The sequence below is a fragment of the Centrocercus urophasianus genome, unplaced genomic scaffold (assembly GCF_019232065.1).
Source record: "Centrocercus urophasianus isolate 14NV4802_14NV808 unplaced genomic scaffold, USGS_Curo_1.0 seq_12, whole genome shotgun sequence".
Lineage (NCBI taxonomy): Eukaryota > Metazoa > Chordata > Aves > Galliformes > Phasianidae > Centrocercus > Centrocercus urophasianus.
The window spans coordinates 61,863,304-61,881,358 of NW_024884364.1; the positions used below are offsets into that span (position 1 = coordinate 61,863,304).

At 36.9% G+C, this 18,055-nt stretch overlaps 1 protein-coding gene across 1 annotated transcript in view; it reads left to right on the plus strand.

The window, feature by feature from the left end:
- The window catches only part of MYO16 (myosin XVI), a 261,913-nt gene that overhangs the window by 188,442 nt on the left and 55,416 nt on the right, over nt 1-18,055 (plus strand). The window contains exon 27 of the mRNA XM_042810398.1: nt 14,024-14,123. Coding sequence (XP_042666332.1) covers nt 14,024-14,123 — 100 coding nt within the window. The remainder of the gene's footprint in view (nt 1-14,023; nt 14,124-18,055) is intronic.

An 18,055-nucleotide genomic window follows, 5' to 3' on the forward strand; every position in this document is an offset into this window, starting at 1 on the left:
GTTTTTTTCATAATGCAACTCCTGTTCTGGTTTCAATTGCTGCTCAAGGAAAAAGACAGAAAATTTCATGCTGTCAAGGAGAGCCAAGAGGCTGCATGTAAAGACATCTCTTACAGAAGAGATCAATCTATGGAATAATATGATTTGCCTTTTCCAGTTGTTTTATTAAAATGGTTCAAATTGAGTCAATATAATCTTTAGTTGCACCTGTGCACATGCAGTCATGTAGCTTATAAACAGTTGCTTATTCTAACTAGGAAAACAGAGTTATGTCAAAGTTTGGAGACATAATGCTAGACCTTCTTCCTCTTCCTCTATTTATTTATTTAATTAATTAATTAATTAATTTGGGAACTCTTATTTTTTGCTATGTACAGCATATGTTGAATATCTGAATTGTAACAATCCATGTGTAATCAATTAAAAAAAATTCTTAAAGAATAGAATGCTTTGAAAATAGAATGTTAATAAGTATTAACTTTCTTGTTGTTTGTTGTTTTTTTTTTTTTCTTTAAAAGTAACTTTAAATTAGAAGGCAAAACATCTGTCTTAATTGGAAATATTTGGAAAGAACATATGGAACACAATGATATTAGATTCTTACAGTAATATTAACAGTGAGAGTGAAAAAAGTATTTTTAAAACCTGTTCTAATTACAGTTTTTCCTCATTTTGAGTATGAAGGTTGTAGAGGTTACATTTAACCACAGATCTTGAAGTCTGCAGCTCTATTAAAGGCAGCATTCATTGATACCAAAATGCTCTAATAGTGGACTAGCACAAGATCCAGAATGACTTCAGAGAACATAATGGTTGCTAACTCATCCAGACAGCTAACTTTGCTGAGATTATTCTGAAGAGGAGCCTTTTTTTAACATGAAAGCTTAAGTTCATGGCAATGTCATTGCATTTGTCTAGCAACGTTTGTCCTTCTGCAAATGGCATAAAGCCATTAGGAATAACTATTGCAAACTTTTGGTCAAATTTGCAGTGTTGACTGATACAGCATTGCACCAATGTGTTGTCTATGTTTGTGGATTTTTTGTAGGACTTATCTTTGCAAATCTGAATTCTCTTTGTTTGGAAGCATTGCGGTGTTCAGTTCTTTGTCTTTTTTTCCTCTGGAGGGTGTAACATCATGACCACTTGTGAACTGAAAAAAAAAAATGCAGCAAATCATTTCAGAGGCTTGTGAACAAGTTAAGAAGGTTAAGCAGGGCATTAGTGAGAATGCTCACTTTGCAATCTGCTGATAGGTCATCACACTGAGTGGCCTTTTTAGCTTTATTGTTTGCTATACAGTAATATCAATTTTGTTGTAGAGCAATGCATTGGTATGCACCATGGTAACTTAAATGCTTGCAATAAGAACAAGATATAGTCCACTGCTGTTAAAAAGTGGAATTGCATTAAAGTAGATGTAAGTCGGTACCACTGTATCAATTTATACCGAGCAGGTATCAGTATTGTGTAGATTGCAGCTTTGGACCTAGAGGTGGAAGCTGTATTTCTGATTGATAGAATAAATAGGATGAGCGTTTTTGTTTGTCTTTCTTTTTAAATGCAAGAAAAGATGAGTAAATGAAGTATTTTGAAGCCATCATTTTGATAGTGCTTTTAACATAAATTCATAAAAATGGTAATGACTAATTTCTAGTGAAGAATGAAGGTCATCAACAAAGCTTAATGCTGTGATCTTTTTGGCAGTTTTGGTAATTATCAAATTCTATATAGAAGTTGCCTTAATAATTATGCAGAAGTATTAAAGTGTTAAAAAATATGGAGGTCTTTTGGAGGAGACTCATTTTATTCATGTATGGCTAGATGAAAAGTACAAGAAAATTTGATGTCCTAAGTGTAAGAGTCAAACTTTGGCCTTGGGCTTTCAAAAACATATGTCCACAAAGAAATGGAGAAATCTGAAACCTTAATATTTCTGTAAAGATATTTCTGTGAAGTTCGAACACCAATTGTGCTACAAAGAAAGGTTTGATTTTATTTATTTAGTGTTGTATTATTTTATTACTTGATTTCTTATAAGAACTCCTTGTCCTCAAACCTAACTGCAAATAGACTGTACTTCTAACTGCAATTCAGTGGGGGCATTTAAATGTATCATCTTTGTGCTTTTTTGCCCACCTATCTGATAATGAAGTGCAGTTTGGAATAATTTATGGCAGTCTCAGAATTATGCTAAATTATTAATCTCTTGTTAAATCCTGCTGATGTAAGAGATTGATTGTACTGTAAGAGATGAGCAGAACTGAGAGTCCACTGATGATATTCCTGGCAAACTGCATGAGGTGGAGTTGGTGTATATCAGCTAGGGATTTGCCTAGATGTAACCCCATATTTGGGACTGTGTTAGAGGTTGTAGGCCATTTGAATAGTACAGTGTGATATTAGTAGTATCTGACTCTCATAATTTGAATGGTGCACTGAAGGTGTATTGATGGACAGTCGGCTGAATATGAGCCAGCAGTGTGCACAGGTGGCCAAGAAAGCCAACGGCATCCTGGTTTGTGTCAGGAATTATGTGGTGAGCAGGACCAGGGAAGTCATCCTGCCCCTGAACTCAGCACTGATGAGGCCTCACCTCAAGTATTGTGTTCAGTTTTGGGCACCTCAGTACAGAAAGGACATTGAGGTGCTGGAGCAGGTCCAAAGAAGGGCAACAAGGCTGGTGAAGGGCTTGGAGAATATGGCCTATGAGGAGACAATGAAGGAACTGGGGCTGTTCAGTCTGGGGAAAAGGAGGCTGATGGGAGACATTATTGCTCTCCTCAAATATCTGAAAGGTGCTTACAGTGAGAGTGGGGTTGATCTCTTTTCACTGGTGACAGTGACAGGATGAGAGGAAATGGCCTCAAGTTGCTCCAGGATAAGTTACGTTGGATATTGAGAAAAACTTCTTTACAGAAAGGGTTGTTAAGCACTGGAATTGGCTCCCCAGGGAGGTGGTGGAGTCACCATCCCTGGATGTGTTTAAAAATCATTTGGATGTGGTGCTCAGGGACATGATTTAGCGGAGGGCTGTTAGAGTTAGGGTAGGATGGTTAGCTTGTGGTTGGACTCCATGATCTTTAAGGTCTTTCTATGATTCTATGAATGAACTATCTGTATATGTTAAACATATACTAAACATTAATAGAATACTATGTATTACCTCATCCACTGGTGTTTTTTTGCAGCTGCTTGACTTCATTTTCTATGCTATTCATCTTTAATACTGAAAATGCAGAAAATAAATTGGTTAATGTTAGGTTTCTTCAGGTGCATATAGGGACTCAACTAATTAGATTAGACTTAGAGTGAAATGAGTACTTCTAGGATATGATTCAAATTGTTCAACTTGGGTTTATCTGGTATTTATTCTAGGTTTATTCACAGGGTCAGTCTGGATCTCATCTACAGCAAGGTACAGAATTAAAGAATTTTAACAGGACTCCAGCAAAAAAAAAACAAAAAACAGAGAACATATTGAAGTTAAGGCAGAAGCAGCTGTTGAAGCTAAACCATGGTACCACCAGTTCTCCTGGCTGCAGAATAAGCAGTATTGTACATGCTAAACAGCAGTCCTCATGCGACATGTCACAGTCACAAAACAGTCGGTGTTTCTGGGGCTCACTGACACACTACACAAATGAGTATGAGAAAAATTTATCAGACTTCTCAATGGTTGTTGAGGTGTCTAGCTTTGTTATTTAGAAGGAGAAATTTCAGCATTTTCCAGGCATCTTTTAAGCTTTATAATTCAGCCCTCATTTTGTAAAGCAATTGCAATTGGATGTAAATTCTGGTGTCATTTCAGTGAAGTCAGCTGAATTATTTGTGTTTGTCGTGTACTTAGAGTTCTGCAAGACCGACATGAACAGGGGTCCCTTGAGTGGTGGGGTATAACTCAGTAATAAAATACACAGATACAGGGAAGTAAAGGTGGTGTGGTCAGTTTTACAGCTGACAGTTTGTAGCTTCTGAATGTGTGGTGTCCAATCTGAAAAATCTTTCAGTTTTATTTATATGTCAGATTGTATTGGAATGTATAAATCTTAGTGTAACTTCCTACATGGAGTTTATTTTTTTGTGCAATAGAGTACATCATATTTTTGCATTTTTTCAAAGAGAATCTTAAGGTATTTTTTTCTCTCCATTCCTGTGTGTATGCTAGGGGTGGGGGTGTTTTCCACCTTTTTTTTTTTTTTTTTTTCTTATTTAGATTCATTTTCTTGTGCAACTATAAATATAAAAGGACTCCAGCAAACACAATTGTGGCTGAACTGTTCTGGCAGTTCCAGTCATTTTCTTTAACTTAAAGAAATGTTTGTGGATTTTTTAAATGTTTATTTCATTTCCAGATTATATGCCTCTCATGGTACCTCTGGACTGACATTCAGCTTCCACTGCCTGAATTTGACATTTCTCATCCTTTAGAGTTAACTAAACATCTATTAAATCATAAATTAACCCTCCATGTTATCCTTGTAATACTTAGGTGTATTTTACATCTGTGAATTTAAAAACTCTTGCTATTTCTAATCATGCTTCCACAGAATACTAAAATACCACAGTACAAGGTTCCACCTAAAAAATGAATTATAAAAATAAGTAAAATAATATTTGAGTGCAAATATGAATACTGAAGGTGCTTGAGCCATATCCCAAGAGGATCCCCAAATCTCTGTGCCTAAAACAATAACATGAATTGTTATAACATCAATTTTTAATGTTAAAAATAATATCAAGTGTTTCCAGAACTTTGTTGTTTCAATCAAAATAGATCTTGAGTACTACACAATTTGCTGACAGCCTATAATGACAAAGATAATGGACATAGATTTATATATGGTACTTCACTTAAATGCCTGCCACAGAAATAAACCTGTTAAAAGAAAATATTATCAACCACTAATCCCTCCAATAATCCTTATATGTTGAAAGCCTTTAAAGGAAATACCTATTAAAATGTTAACTCTACTAAATTAACACAAACAGCTATCTTTAAAATAAACATTTTAAGCAAGTAACTGTGAACACATTAGTTTATGCTAATAGCACTGTGCAGGAACTTTGAATTATCTAATTATGGTGCAAATTGTCACACGGGTAAATTAATTTTGCTGTATAGCTTTAAAATCACTTCTGTGCATTCATTGATTAATTAAATATAACTGTGTGCTTTTGGTCCCTAGAAAAATATAATTAGTTGCTTTTGACTGGTCTGTGTGCTCATCAAACTTGTATAAATGCAGTCCAACTGCCCCACAGTCAGAAGCCACGGTGACCCTCCTGCTGTTTTTTCTTTCTGTGGTTCTGCAGCTGTTAAATTCTTTCCACTCAACTCAGATATTCATGGCACCCTTTTTCTCCTCAACTGCATCCTGATGTTCTTTAGAATTTAATCTTCAGCACAAGAATCTGTAATGAGACCTCCTGAAGCTAGACTTCATAGTCAGACAGAATAATAGTAGGTGGTTAATACTGGAGATATCTGAAAGCAAAAAAAAATCCAGTGCAAGGGATATGTAGATTAGTCAGTGGATGTTTGTGGGGTTTTTTTGTTTTTGTTTTTCTTAGGCCGGTGTTGCATTTATTTAATATCATCGATTACGGAACTATCCCTGCTGTACTCTACAGTAAATGAGAGCAGAATTTGTTCTAGTACTGATACAACAGCTGAAGGGAACAACCTTCAGATGTCTTGGAAAATGCTGATTTTTCAGCAGTACAATTTGTCTAATTGTTACACATTGTGAGCCAGAAGAATCCCCATTACCCAGAGTGATACTTCTTTTCCTGGTGTTCAGAGGGCACAACGGAAACTCTCACAGAAGACATATAGGTAGTGATGATCTTTCAGAGTAATTGTTCTGCCTGTATGGTTTAAGCAGGTCCCCAAAACCCTCCTCACAATCTTGATTTACGTCTTCCGAGTTACTAGTAAACCATCTCAGAAGGACTTAGTGTGTTTCTGTTATTTGATTGCACAAAAGAGAAAAAAATAAGCAAAGAAGAAATAAAGAATCGTCGAGATGGAACATCAGTTTTATTCCTCTTTCCCTTAACTCTGATTTTGCATTCAGTTTCTATCTCAGTGTTCTTCCACATATACTTGGAATTGCTTTCTTGGCAACCGGAGAACCAAGGAAGAAGCAGTCCCTCTGGTAACAGGAGACCAAATGGGAAACTGTGCAAGCCTAGTTTGGCTGCAGCATTGCAGCTCACAGTCTCATCACCTTTCTGAAAAGGCCTTGTGTATTTTTCCTTAAAAGTCATTTTTACATTTTTACACACCATGATTCATTTTGCTTTACACAACTTATTTGCAGGTTTTCAGTTTTTCAGAAATTGACACAAGAGCCAGACCCAAACACGTCCTTTTCGGAAGACCATTTTAAAGTCCTTTCTTAGTTTGTCCTCTCTTGTAATATCACATCCATGACTGTTCAGATCTGTCTGTCAGCAGTCATGGCCTTGTCCTGTGCTCTTTGAAGAATGACTTTCTATCCTAACCTGCCTAACACTGGCCTGCTGGTGAGGCCCAGCCATGAATTTCCTGGAAGACATGTGTGCAAAACTATGGTAATCACCAAAGGCCTTGCCTTCTAGGGTTGTGTTCTTAAAAAAAAGTCATCTTATGTTTCCTTATAGCATGAGCAGCGAGGTGTTGTTCAGACTCACAGGGCAGGTTTTTTCTCTGAGGTAGGAAACAGCAGAAATTTACCTGTCTGTTCAGTCATGTTTAGACTCCAGCTCCCAGAAACTCCTTTGCTCTGATCTCTGTATTTTTTATTTTGATTTTTTTTGAAAGAGCATAGATTTTGATTTTCTGTGATTTTAGATGTTTGAGTTTTGCAGGACTTTTGTTATTGGTGCCCTGTTCTCACATGGCAGTGTCTGTGGAGAAGGGAAACTGGTTTCACTACACCACTATTGTATCATCTCTGTTATACAGAATCAAATTAGGAGTCTGATAACGTTAAGTCTGTTCTGTAGTCAGTATGTTGTACATACAGGGAAGCATTTTCCAGCTCTGTGTGTGTTTCTAAGGAGTGCCAAAGCATGAAAAGGAAGTTAGCTGTGGAGAAGGCTTTTATATCTGGAGGTAAATGTAAACCTATATATATAGAATTGAAGGTATAGAATTGAAGGTGTTTGTGTTACGAGAATGATAGTCTGTTCGATTTCTGATTCAGTTTTTGCTAGTTCTTTAAATAGATACATTTTTTACATTGTTTTATCTGGATTGAATGGGAATGTCAGCTTTAAGTAAGATGATGCGGAAGTATTGTAATGCAAATCTTTAGCAGGTGTTGTGAATTGGCTTTTCATTTGCATAGCCGAATCCACTAATCTCAAGAGCTGAACATTCTGTTTATTATTCTGCTGTCTGAGATGAGGAAACCCTTGCTTAATTACATGAAGTATATGAATAAATATTCTAGGATTAAGACATATATCTTCATTATTTCTTCTCTCCAGAAAGTTATATTTGGACATCTAGAAAAGATTGAGGATGACAAAACCTAATGCAAAAAAACCCATAACATTTAGGAAATTAAAAAAATCCTTGTAAGTCATTTGTCTGTCACCCCTCACAAAGTAGTTTTTTTATATGAGATTTTAATTTTATATATTATTTAGTCTAAATTAAAATATTCCAGATGGATTTTTCCTGCACAAGGTTACTCTGATTCAGTGAATTTCGTGGCCCAGATCCTCCGTCAAAAGTCTGTGCTGAGCCAAACTCAGCACTGAGACAAATGGCTGACCCACACGTAGGTCACCGTAAAATGTTGCCCTGCAGATTTTCTGAGTCATTTCCATTTCTGTTTCCTGGACCTTAATGTTGCTATTTTTTCTCAGTTACATACCATTTATGTCACCTGAGTATATTTTCCCTTTTCCATAGGTATGTTATACATGGTTGTCTGCCATTATGTAAGAAATGAAATTTTAATCATTGAAGGAGGAAATCAGAATATCTCATCACTTGAAAAGTTTCTGGTATCTGGTGACATTATTAAAAACTCCATAATTAAGCTATTGTAACTGGGCAGTTTGCTGCAAGGTCACTAGTAGCGCTATTGCTTTCCAGATTTCTTTCTGCCTACAAATGTCTGTCTATCAGGTTAACCCAGAGAAAATAAAACTGCTCGCATTTTTTTTCCAGAATGACTTAAATTTTAATGTCTTTCTTAGTTGTAATTGGTCTTCACATCTAGCAATTTGGTCCTGGGTTGCTTTATAGGTTGTTGTACACTGTTGTACTCGTGCAGTAGGCAGCTACTGTAGAGTTTTGGTGTATTGCCATGTATACTTCTTCATCGTTTCATACCTGTCAGGCAAATTGCACTTCATGCATGTATTTTCATGTCCACACCAATTTGGATTATCTCTGTAAGTATGCATGAAGCAGACTCAATCCAAAAATGGTTCTTTCACATAGAGGTGAAACTTACAGCCCTTTTATACTTCTATTAAAAAAAAAGCCACAAATGCGATCTATTTTGTCTACTCTAATCTGTTCTTTATAAACTTATCTTTCTCTTCATTCCATTCTTGGATTTATTCTGGCCAAAATTTTGAATACCTGATTTAGATGTTAATATGTTAATCATGCTGGATAACAAGCTTTTTGCGTGTGTTATGTGTATTGTACAGATATTTGGCTGAATAACTTTTCTTTTCTTTTCTTGGAAACGAAAATAGTCTATTTCACCTTTTCTAATTAGCTGGAATTTCCCTTGTACTCATATTTCAAAAATAATTAGGTTCTTCCTTTAATTAAGAAAAAAAAAAAGGGATATAACACAGAGAACTGGAACAAGTGTGTATCCTTTGTACATACATAACTTGAATCAAAATTCCATCCTATTCTTTACTGGTGACTGTCTTCACGAGATTTCTATCACTTGAAAAATTTCCAGACATCCTGTATTTACCCTCTTTCTGCAGTAAATAGGTCCTCTAGATATTTCAGCTCTTACTTGATAGATTTTTCAAACACAGACCATGCCTAACCCACTCTCCCGATCCTCCTCAAATCCGAACAAACAAAACTGAAGAGCTTGAATTATGAGCATATAGTGACAAGTATTGCAAACAAAGTCCATCTATTTCACATATTTCACAGACATAACAATACATCAAGCTGTTACTGACTGTCAAAGAAAGAAAAGAAGTTTAGAAAGGAAGAAAAGAGAATTCAGTGTGGCAATGCAACCTGTTTTTATTCCTCTGTGGTGACAATTTTTGCATTTTTTTTAGCATGATCCAGATTAATTGGATTGCCTTCTTTTATTAGCTACCTTTTGAATAGATCTTACTGAATCATGCTATTTTAACTTGGCAAACAGAATACATTGTAATAAACGCAAGAAAGAGAAGAGCAAACTGCAGTACAATGAATGGCACTGTCAGGACCAACTTTTTTTGTGCTTAAGCTGTGTTTGTATATTTAACACTTAAAACTGCCTTACTCAGAATTGCTGTAAGGCAGCTTCAGTGTCTGCCATACGTGGTTTTGTTTTTGAAACAAGACAATGACATGGAGAGAAGGAGTTGCTTTCAGGAAGGATTTGAGACCTGTTATTAAAAGTTATCCTCTGACAGCGGACATTAGACTGCAGTTGGTAGGTATCTCTGACTTTGTCATTTTGAAAGACCTTACAGAAAGAATAGCATATACTAAAGAAATAAAACAAAGTAGTTCTGAGGCTTCAGTTCAAGGACATCTATGTGGTTTATGTAAGCTGTTGATTTGGAGCTGCTTGTTTTTGTGCCCTTTGCGCTTGCAGTGTTCTTTCCATTAGTATCTTCTATTACGTTGATGTGCTATTGAAATCAAGTGTGTGGTGTTTATTCCAGTGCTTAAAGATTTGGTGTGCATACAGAACTGGGAGTACAGCCCCACAGCCTGTTTGTTCACACTGCATGTAAATCAATTAGCGCGCTGAGCCTGAGAGCATTACTGAGAGTTACTGTGCCATAACCTGAACTCAGGAATATTCTGTCTCAGGTGAAAAAAACAGCCTGCTGAGTCTTGTCAGCTGTGCACTTAGGGAAGTGAGGGAGAAAATGATCAGATAAAAAGCATCAATGAGAAGTGAAAGAGAAGAGGTCAGAGAACAGCTTCTGAAACACCAGAGGGTGCCAGCCTGGCAGTGCATGCTCACAGTGCCAGCCTGTTTAGCCTTAAGGTCTTTCTTCTATTTAGATGTGTGAAAATGACAGATTGGGAACAGAAGGGTGTTAAGGACAAAGGTGAGGAAATCACACACTGATTTCCTGTTGAAAGGATGGAGCTGAGGAAAGCTCCCTGGTGGTAACTTGTAAATGGAAGGAGGGCACAATCAAAGAGGTCTTGCATTTCCTAATGCACACTGCATTCGTGTTTGCATGGTGGTGAAGATGTGCTGATTCAGTGTAATCCTTTAAATTATTTGGTTTGTATTTTGTTTTGGATCCATTAGTGGATGGTTAGCTATGGCTAGGCCATGACATCTTACTTATTATCAGCTTCTTGACTTGCCTAGGAAAGGAGTACACAGTCTAACATTAGATGTCTTTGCTAGAGTCGGGAGTGTATTCTGTCTTTGTACTCAGTGGAAAGAAACGGTCTTACAGTACTCAATTTATCTGACCTATTTTAAGCATCAAAATTACAACAGGATATCCCAAATCGTGTCTTCTATTGTCTCTTAAGAGAGTCTGCATAGCTAATTCACCAGTGGATGTTTTGTTGAAGTATATTTTACCTGACTTAAGTTTTTTGTTAGCAAGATAGCTTACTGCATCCCTCAGGATCCTCTCTGATGCCTTGCAAATATTCTCTGTGTTATTTATGTGGGGCAAAATATATGATCTGTCAGTGAGATGAAGCCTGGTATTTAACTCAATTGTTCATTCGCCTGGCTGAACTTGGGCTGCATTGGTTGCAGAATTCTCTGGTAAGGGAAGGTTTCAAAGACTCTCAAGATTGCATTTCCCCAGAAGCAAGCCCCAGTGTTTGCACATAACTCAAATTTATCTATGCAAGCCTGCATCATAAATTCATACTTTTATTACCATTTTCTGTGATACAGTAAGTATGACAAATAGTAAATTCTTTTTGCTATTTTTGAGATCATGAAAGCGTTAAGTTTAACAGGACATTAAATTATCTTGTCTACACAGGAACACAAGCTTCCTCTGCATCCACAAGCTTCTTCACATTAGAAACTATCTGATATCTTAAAGATGAACCATTCTGTGTTTTGATCATAGTGTTGTTGATTCAGTTTTTATTTCTTCCTGTACATCACAGTTTATTATCAATTTTGTTTTGCTTTGTTTTTAACACTGAGGGTACCAACAAAGTTAAAAATATAAAAAGTACCTAAACCGTAAGTGAAGAAATTTTTAACACTTCAACTAATTTAAAATTAGGTTTAAAGCAATGGGAAAAAAAACAACAAGTAAGCTTATCACACCTTCACATTTGTCTATGGCAAATTTGGGCTGCCACCAACAGGTGTGGTTTGCTCATCCCTGTTACTTCCATGGTGTCAGCACTAGAGAATAAAATAACAAAATCAGGAAACATTCTGGATATAAAAATACCTGCAGATTTTGTGGTGCTTTTTTTGTTTGTTTGTTTTGTTTGTTTGTTTGTTTGTTCTGTTTTTTTAAACAGCCTTAGACAAGATAAAACTGATTGGTCAGAAATGACAGAATACCAAACTTGAAGGTGCTTTTTCATTCTAAGTGCTTAGATAGGCAATGCATCTGAAAAATACAGGCAAGAGAAATAAGGAAGTTCTCTTAGTCCCCACTCTGCAGATGAGTCAGTTGGTCAGGTAAGTAGACCTAAAGGTGAGAACCCTCGGAGCTACTAAAAACTTCTCTTCTGAGTCCATCTATGGTCAGCAGAGAAGAGTGCCTCCAGAGGGCAATCTCTTCTCATTTTAAGAAGAGTGTCTAGAATGCTCACAGCAAGCCACTGGTGGAAGTACTTGTCTTTGCAGCCTGTTGTGAGGATTAGGTGACTAACTCAGACTAGGAATGCATCTTTTCAATAGCTAACCTTACAGAGGGGTGAATTATTTTTGAAATGGCTTCCTATGTTCACAAAGGAAGATTGTGGCGGAACTGGATAGTTAGCTCTTTCTCTGCTGCCACAACCACTCTCCTCTGACCAGGAGCCTCTCTAAGGGGTAGAAGTTAACTGTGAACAGTGATGGGACTCTCAAGGTGATGTAGTAGAATTTCAGATATTTTTAAGATTGGGGAAAATCAGTAGACCATTTTTGTCTGGTCTTTTGTATAATACAAACTGTGAAGAGTGGTTATCCTTTTGAGTCCTATGATTTGGATGGTTATAAAGTAAATCTGAACCAAACTTAGAATTTCAGCCTTTTAAATTCTGATTTGATGCTGCTTCAGGAGTAAATAAATTTCTCTGGGTTGTTCCTGTGAGTGAGTTTCAGACTGGCCACATTCACAGTTTTTTCATCATGGATTCTGAGTCATTGCTAAATAATTGTATTTGTTTCAGTCAGCAGCTGCTGAGCTTTCCAGTTTTTGTCTCTCTATTACCTGTGATTATCCATGATTTCTAAGAAAATTCAGTTGATGCTATCATGGAAACAAGATGGCTACAGCCTTAATAACAATCCATCAAGCAAATGTCTTTGGGACCATAGTTGAGCTACTGAGAAACTAGAGTTCCCAGTTTTCTACTGTAAATGTAAGGCTAATTAGAAGGGTCTCAGGTGAAGTTTGGCCCCTTTGAACCAGCGTTCTTCCAAGCACTTCTTTGGCTTGAGAAGCAATTCCTCTCACATAGCATTTACTAGTGTAGGCTTAGGCATAGAGTCCTCGGCAGGATTTCTACAAACCAGTTGACATTTCCAGACTGCAAGAGCTCTGTGCAGCTCGAAGACTCTAGATGTGTAGGTTCAATTTGACTTCACAGCGGTTTGCCTGAGGAAATTGCTCTGGAGGGTCTGTGGCTTCTGAGACCACTGATGTCCATGGAGTCATTCCAGCCCTGCAGCTCTGCCTGCTATGGATGTGCGAGTGGGCTCAGGACAGCAAGTCTGGATTGTACCAGACTTATGGGTCTTTTCAGCTGCTGAAGTACTAAACAAATTAAATGTCAGGAAATGTAGCTGGCACACTAACTTCAGAATGTAACCTTGTTTCATTGGTAGATTAATCATAAGTGACACATTTGCCTTTCCAAAACTGGCTTTTTGTAATGAAAAAACATTCCAGTTCATTAAATCCAGTTATATCTAGACTGAGATATGCCTTCAAGAACAGATAGTAATATGTGGCATCAGGATGTGGAAAGTTCATGAATTTCCCTAGGAGTATGTTGTAATAAGTTACAATTTGAATGTTGTACATAATTTGCCTTTGTATAAATCGTTTCCTTTTACTCTGGCACATAAAAGAGCATTTGAACACCTAATGTTAAATGCTTTGAAGGTACTCTGGTGTTGTAATTAAATCTCTTCTTGATCTTTCCAATAGTGCAAATGATCAAGGTCCTTCCAGTCTCTTTGCTACAAGGCATTTCATTGAAATCCTTCAAAATGAAGACAATTTTCTTTCTAGATTGATGGAAAACAGTTTTATTATTGTTGCTTTCTTTTCAATTACTTCTTAATAGCCATGTCATGTAACACATACTGGAAAAGTACTTTCTCCTTTTCAGTGGCCCAATTCAGTACCGATGATATCAGTCAGTAAGGCTTTGAATTCTTTCTGTATTGATTTTCTGTGAGGCGTCAAATCAACTGACAGGAAGCAAATCTCAGCTTTAGGCCTCACTTCCACACCGGTGTTAACCAATGTCATGTCTAATAATATGAAAGGTTTAATGTGGTTGTTCTCCTTGTTTACTTCACCCTTAGCACAATCCTGAGCTCCCAGTTTGGATATCAAGGTGTTGAAAGTCAAAGGAAAACTGACAATGTCTGCAAAAATGTCAACCAGGCCTACATTAGAGTAACTCTACTTCTGCTGATTTTTCTAGGTATAAAGATTTGGCTGATACAGCAGCAGGAGAGAAGAAGTTGTCTGCCAAGGAGAGATGTCGTCTTGTTCTCCAGCAGTGTAAATTACAAGGCTGGCAGGTTTGTGATCTACAAAGCAATTAAAATATCATTCTTTAAACAAGCTGGCTGAGTCACTTCCATTGTGGCAAGCCACCAGATCCTTTGCAACAGTATATTCTTTTGACATTTAATATATGCTTTGGAGTAGAATCAAGATGATTTTCTGAGTTTTCTAGCAAATGAGTAGCTGTGATCACTGTGTCAAAAAATCAGTGTACGCTTGTGGGAAGAAAAAGAGTTCAATTAAGCATGTACATTTTATAAATTTGTATTCAGATTTTTAAAGGTTTCTGGTGAACACATTTTAAGGCTTCAATGGTTCTTGAATTATTAATAAAAAAAAAGCTACAAACATTTTCTTCATGTGAAATTCTACAATAAATGCTGTACTAAATGCTGTGGTAATAGGGGATATGGAAAACATTTACTTAAGACTTTCCATCTTGTCAATGCCTGCATAGGCACCAGTGCCTGGACTCAGGTAGAGCTGTGTAACTGGGATCACTGTACATCAGGTACAAAACAGTGAATAAGAAGCCATCCCATCTCCTCCTATTTGTACCACAGTTAATATTCACCAGAATGTGATGTCACCTTCATTTGGACAGAGTAGTCTGTCATCTTCTTAGGGTAACTTTGTAATTTAGCATCACTGATTCCTTACTATTTGCGGTTTCTGAAGAAAATTGTGTTCCCTTTCACACTGTAAGCTAATGTACAGAGAGGAAACTTTATGTGACTTAAAGTGCAGCGCATTCTCCTAGGCAGTGTCACTTCAGGCTCAGGTCTTTTCCAAGCCTAGGACAGAAATTTATACCACAAGACACCATCCAGACCAGTTACAGAGGCAGGTGTGGAGTTTGGGGACTGGCCAGTTGCTAGGATGCTTATATATGCTTTTGGAGTAGTAGTTTAGAGAAACAAGTTTACATAACTTCTAATCCATGTGCAATATTTAAGCATTAAGATGGACAGAAAATGTTTCAACAGCAGTTGATAAAGGAGAAGGATTGAGTTGGACTTACTGCTATGAGAAAGGATCAAAACTCTTAGGAGATGCTGGTAAGTTAATTGCAATAGGAGTGCTTGTGGGTGAGACACCATTGTCACTCAGTGACTAAGAAGCAGATGGACTATACAGTTTTCAATTTTCATGGGTGGTCTCCTCTATGCTTTTACTGCAGGGGACGCTTTAAAAAAAAAAAAAGAAAAGAAAAAGAAAAGAGGGAAAAAGAAAAAAAAAAACGAGACAGGGAGGAGGGGGAACAAAAGTAAGGAAAAGAAGAACTAGGAACCCAGGGTGATGTCAGCTAGTAAAGCCAGAGGAAAAAAAAGTAATTTTATAGTGCATCAGTAAAAATCATCCAAGAGATATGGGTTTACATATATAACCAGTTTATTCAGCCACTGTTGCTAGCAGTAACTACTGCAAACAATTCACTGCTGGAATTGAAAAGCTGTTTGATACTTGGCTTCATGAATAAGTCAAAGAATGTCTTCCCCAATACCGCTAGCTGCACTTCCCTGAAGAGTTGTTGCAGATTTGGATTGATAAATCAACCAAAAATAGATAGCTAAAATATCCACACTGAGAATGATGAAGTTTAGGAGAAAGCAACACACATCTGAAATCAACCTCCTGCTTATGTGTCATCATCACAGGACAAGCGTGACAATAACTCCACAGAAGGGTTGGGGAGAAGAAAAAGTCTGGATTTTATAGCTGGATGGATCTAGGTGATACGCTATTTAACTTCCTTGTGATAATGTACCTGAATACCTCATTTTGTGAGAAGTCATATTAACTTGAGAAGGAGGGGAAAGCAAATCAGTGTTCTGAAGTGAGTTCCCAAAAAGGAGTAAAGGAAATTGATTTTTGGCATTTATTTCCTGCTTGACAATTTATCTTTCCTTTCTCACATAACTAGTGTTTGGAGAATGTTTTATCAGCTTGCAGAACAGCAAAATTCAAACCCTACTCACAGAAAATATTTCTTCTAAGTACTGTGGCCTGTTTAAAAATTGAGGGCAAGTGAAGAAGATCAAATACGAGAATCTGATTTTGGTTTATTTCTTCCTATTAGTCAGGCATTAAAGCAAGCACTAGCTCTAGTGTTTTGTGCTAGCCAGGGTTTTGTTCTTGATTCGGCAACTTCTGTGTTAGAGGAAAGTGTTTATTAGAGAAGTGTTGATAGGTTTATGAAATGTTGCTATTACTTGAGTAAGCTGAGCTGGAGATAACTAAACTGGAACAATAAAAGAGCTGTTTAATTGAAGCTGACACACAGTGTACTTTCAACCATGTGCTTAACTACTGAAATTATAAAAATGCAGAGCTACTAATGAAAGGCTGCTTTTGCATCCTAGTTCTCTGTGCAGCCTAGATGAACTGTTCTTTCTGTTTAAATATATACCCGATCATGACAAGCTTAGCTACTTGCTGTGATTTTTAAGCGCTACTGATGTAAAAGAAAATCAGATCTGTAAATCAAAACAAGCCATTCCTGTTCCAGACAGAATGAAAATAATAGACTTGTTTAACCCCCTGGAGAAGTCAGCAAGAGTTTTTGCTGTTAATGTAAGAGGAGGGTGCAAGATGATATCTAGTAACTTCAGAGTCAAATTGATTGGGAGTGTTGGCTGCTGCATTTTGAGCTGCTCTCCAGAACATCTTAAGGCCTTTATATTAGGAAATCGACATTATTTGCTCATTTATTGTCATGCAGTGACGTACTGGATAAAGAAAGCCCACTATCCCAACAGCATGACTATCTTGCAAACATTAGCATACTGTGAGAGAAATCTGGAGCACAAGCAGTCCTTGGCTGTTTTTACTGACAGAAGGAAACTTTCATTTATTTGGATTATCATTCCTCACACTGTTAAGCTTACAAATATGAATTCAATAAAGGGGAGTTAGCTCATAGCTTACTGAGTTTTCTCATCAGAACTGGGAGATTTGCATTTTGTTTAGCTAAGGCCAGTGGTCTTCAGTTAACTCTTCAGTTACTTTAGATAGAGCTTGCCAGAATGCAAACAACTCATGGTTTATATCAATTTGATTTGCTCTCCAAAGGCCAAACTCCACTAAAAGCAAATCTCTCAGCCTTTGACTGCTAGGAATACTTGTCTGGTTGAAAGATAAGACTGCTTTAAAACTGTCTGAGCTTATCTTTTCAATTTTTAGCCTGTTTCTTCTAATCCATAATCATTTCTTCCTATAAGTAGCCTTGAAAAGAGATCACACAGTTTGAAACAGGTGTTAAGTTTAAATGGTATGATCGGAAGACTCCTCAGATGTGAATTAAACAATAGAGGAAGGTCGGTCAAAATGTTTCTTCTGAAGCTCCAAATCAGGTAGCTGCATGGAAAAGATGTTGTGTTAATTCCAGTCCACGTTTTTACAGCTGCAGACATTGTTAAAGGACGTTGTTGAAGTTGTTTCAGGAGCCTCGTAAATTGTATGCCAGCTTATTTATTTGTTATTAAGTAATCTTAGCTGTGGTGGAAGTCTTTACTTTTCTTTTTTTTTTTTTTTTTTAAAGCCCTGCTTTGAGAGTCAATTTTCTTTGAGGCAATTTAAAAATTAAGAATTAAGTACATTCTGAAGATCACATAAAAGCAATCCTAGAAGGAGTTGCCAAACTAATGCTAAATGATTAAAACATCAGTGTTTATGCTTTGCCGTACTTTGAATTTTTTCAGCAAAAATTATGTTGTCCAAGCAGTATATCATTCTGTTGTATTTGTGGAAATAATTGGCTGGTAGCACAAAGCAGAGTAAGTCTGGACCTCACCAGTACTACCAAAGGGCTGGCCCAAACATCCTCCACCTGCAACTATTTTGTGTTACACAGTACAAGCCCATTACATCCCCTTTGCCTAATAATAGGATGTATCATTCCATTTGACCTCAGAGCAGCTCTGTCTTGTTTCCATTCTGATATTTT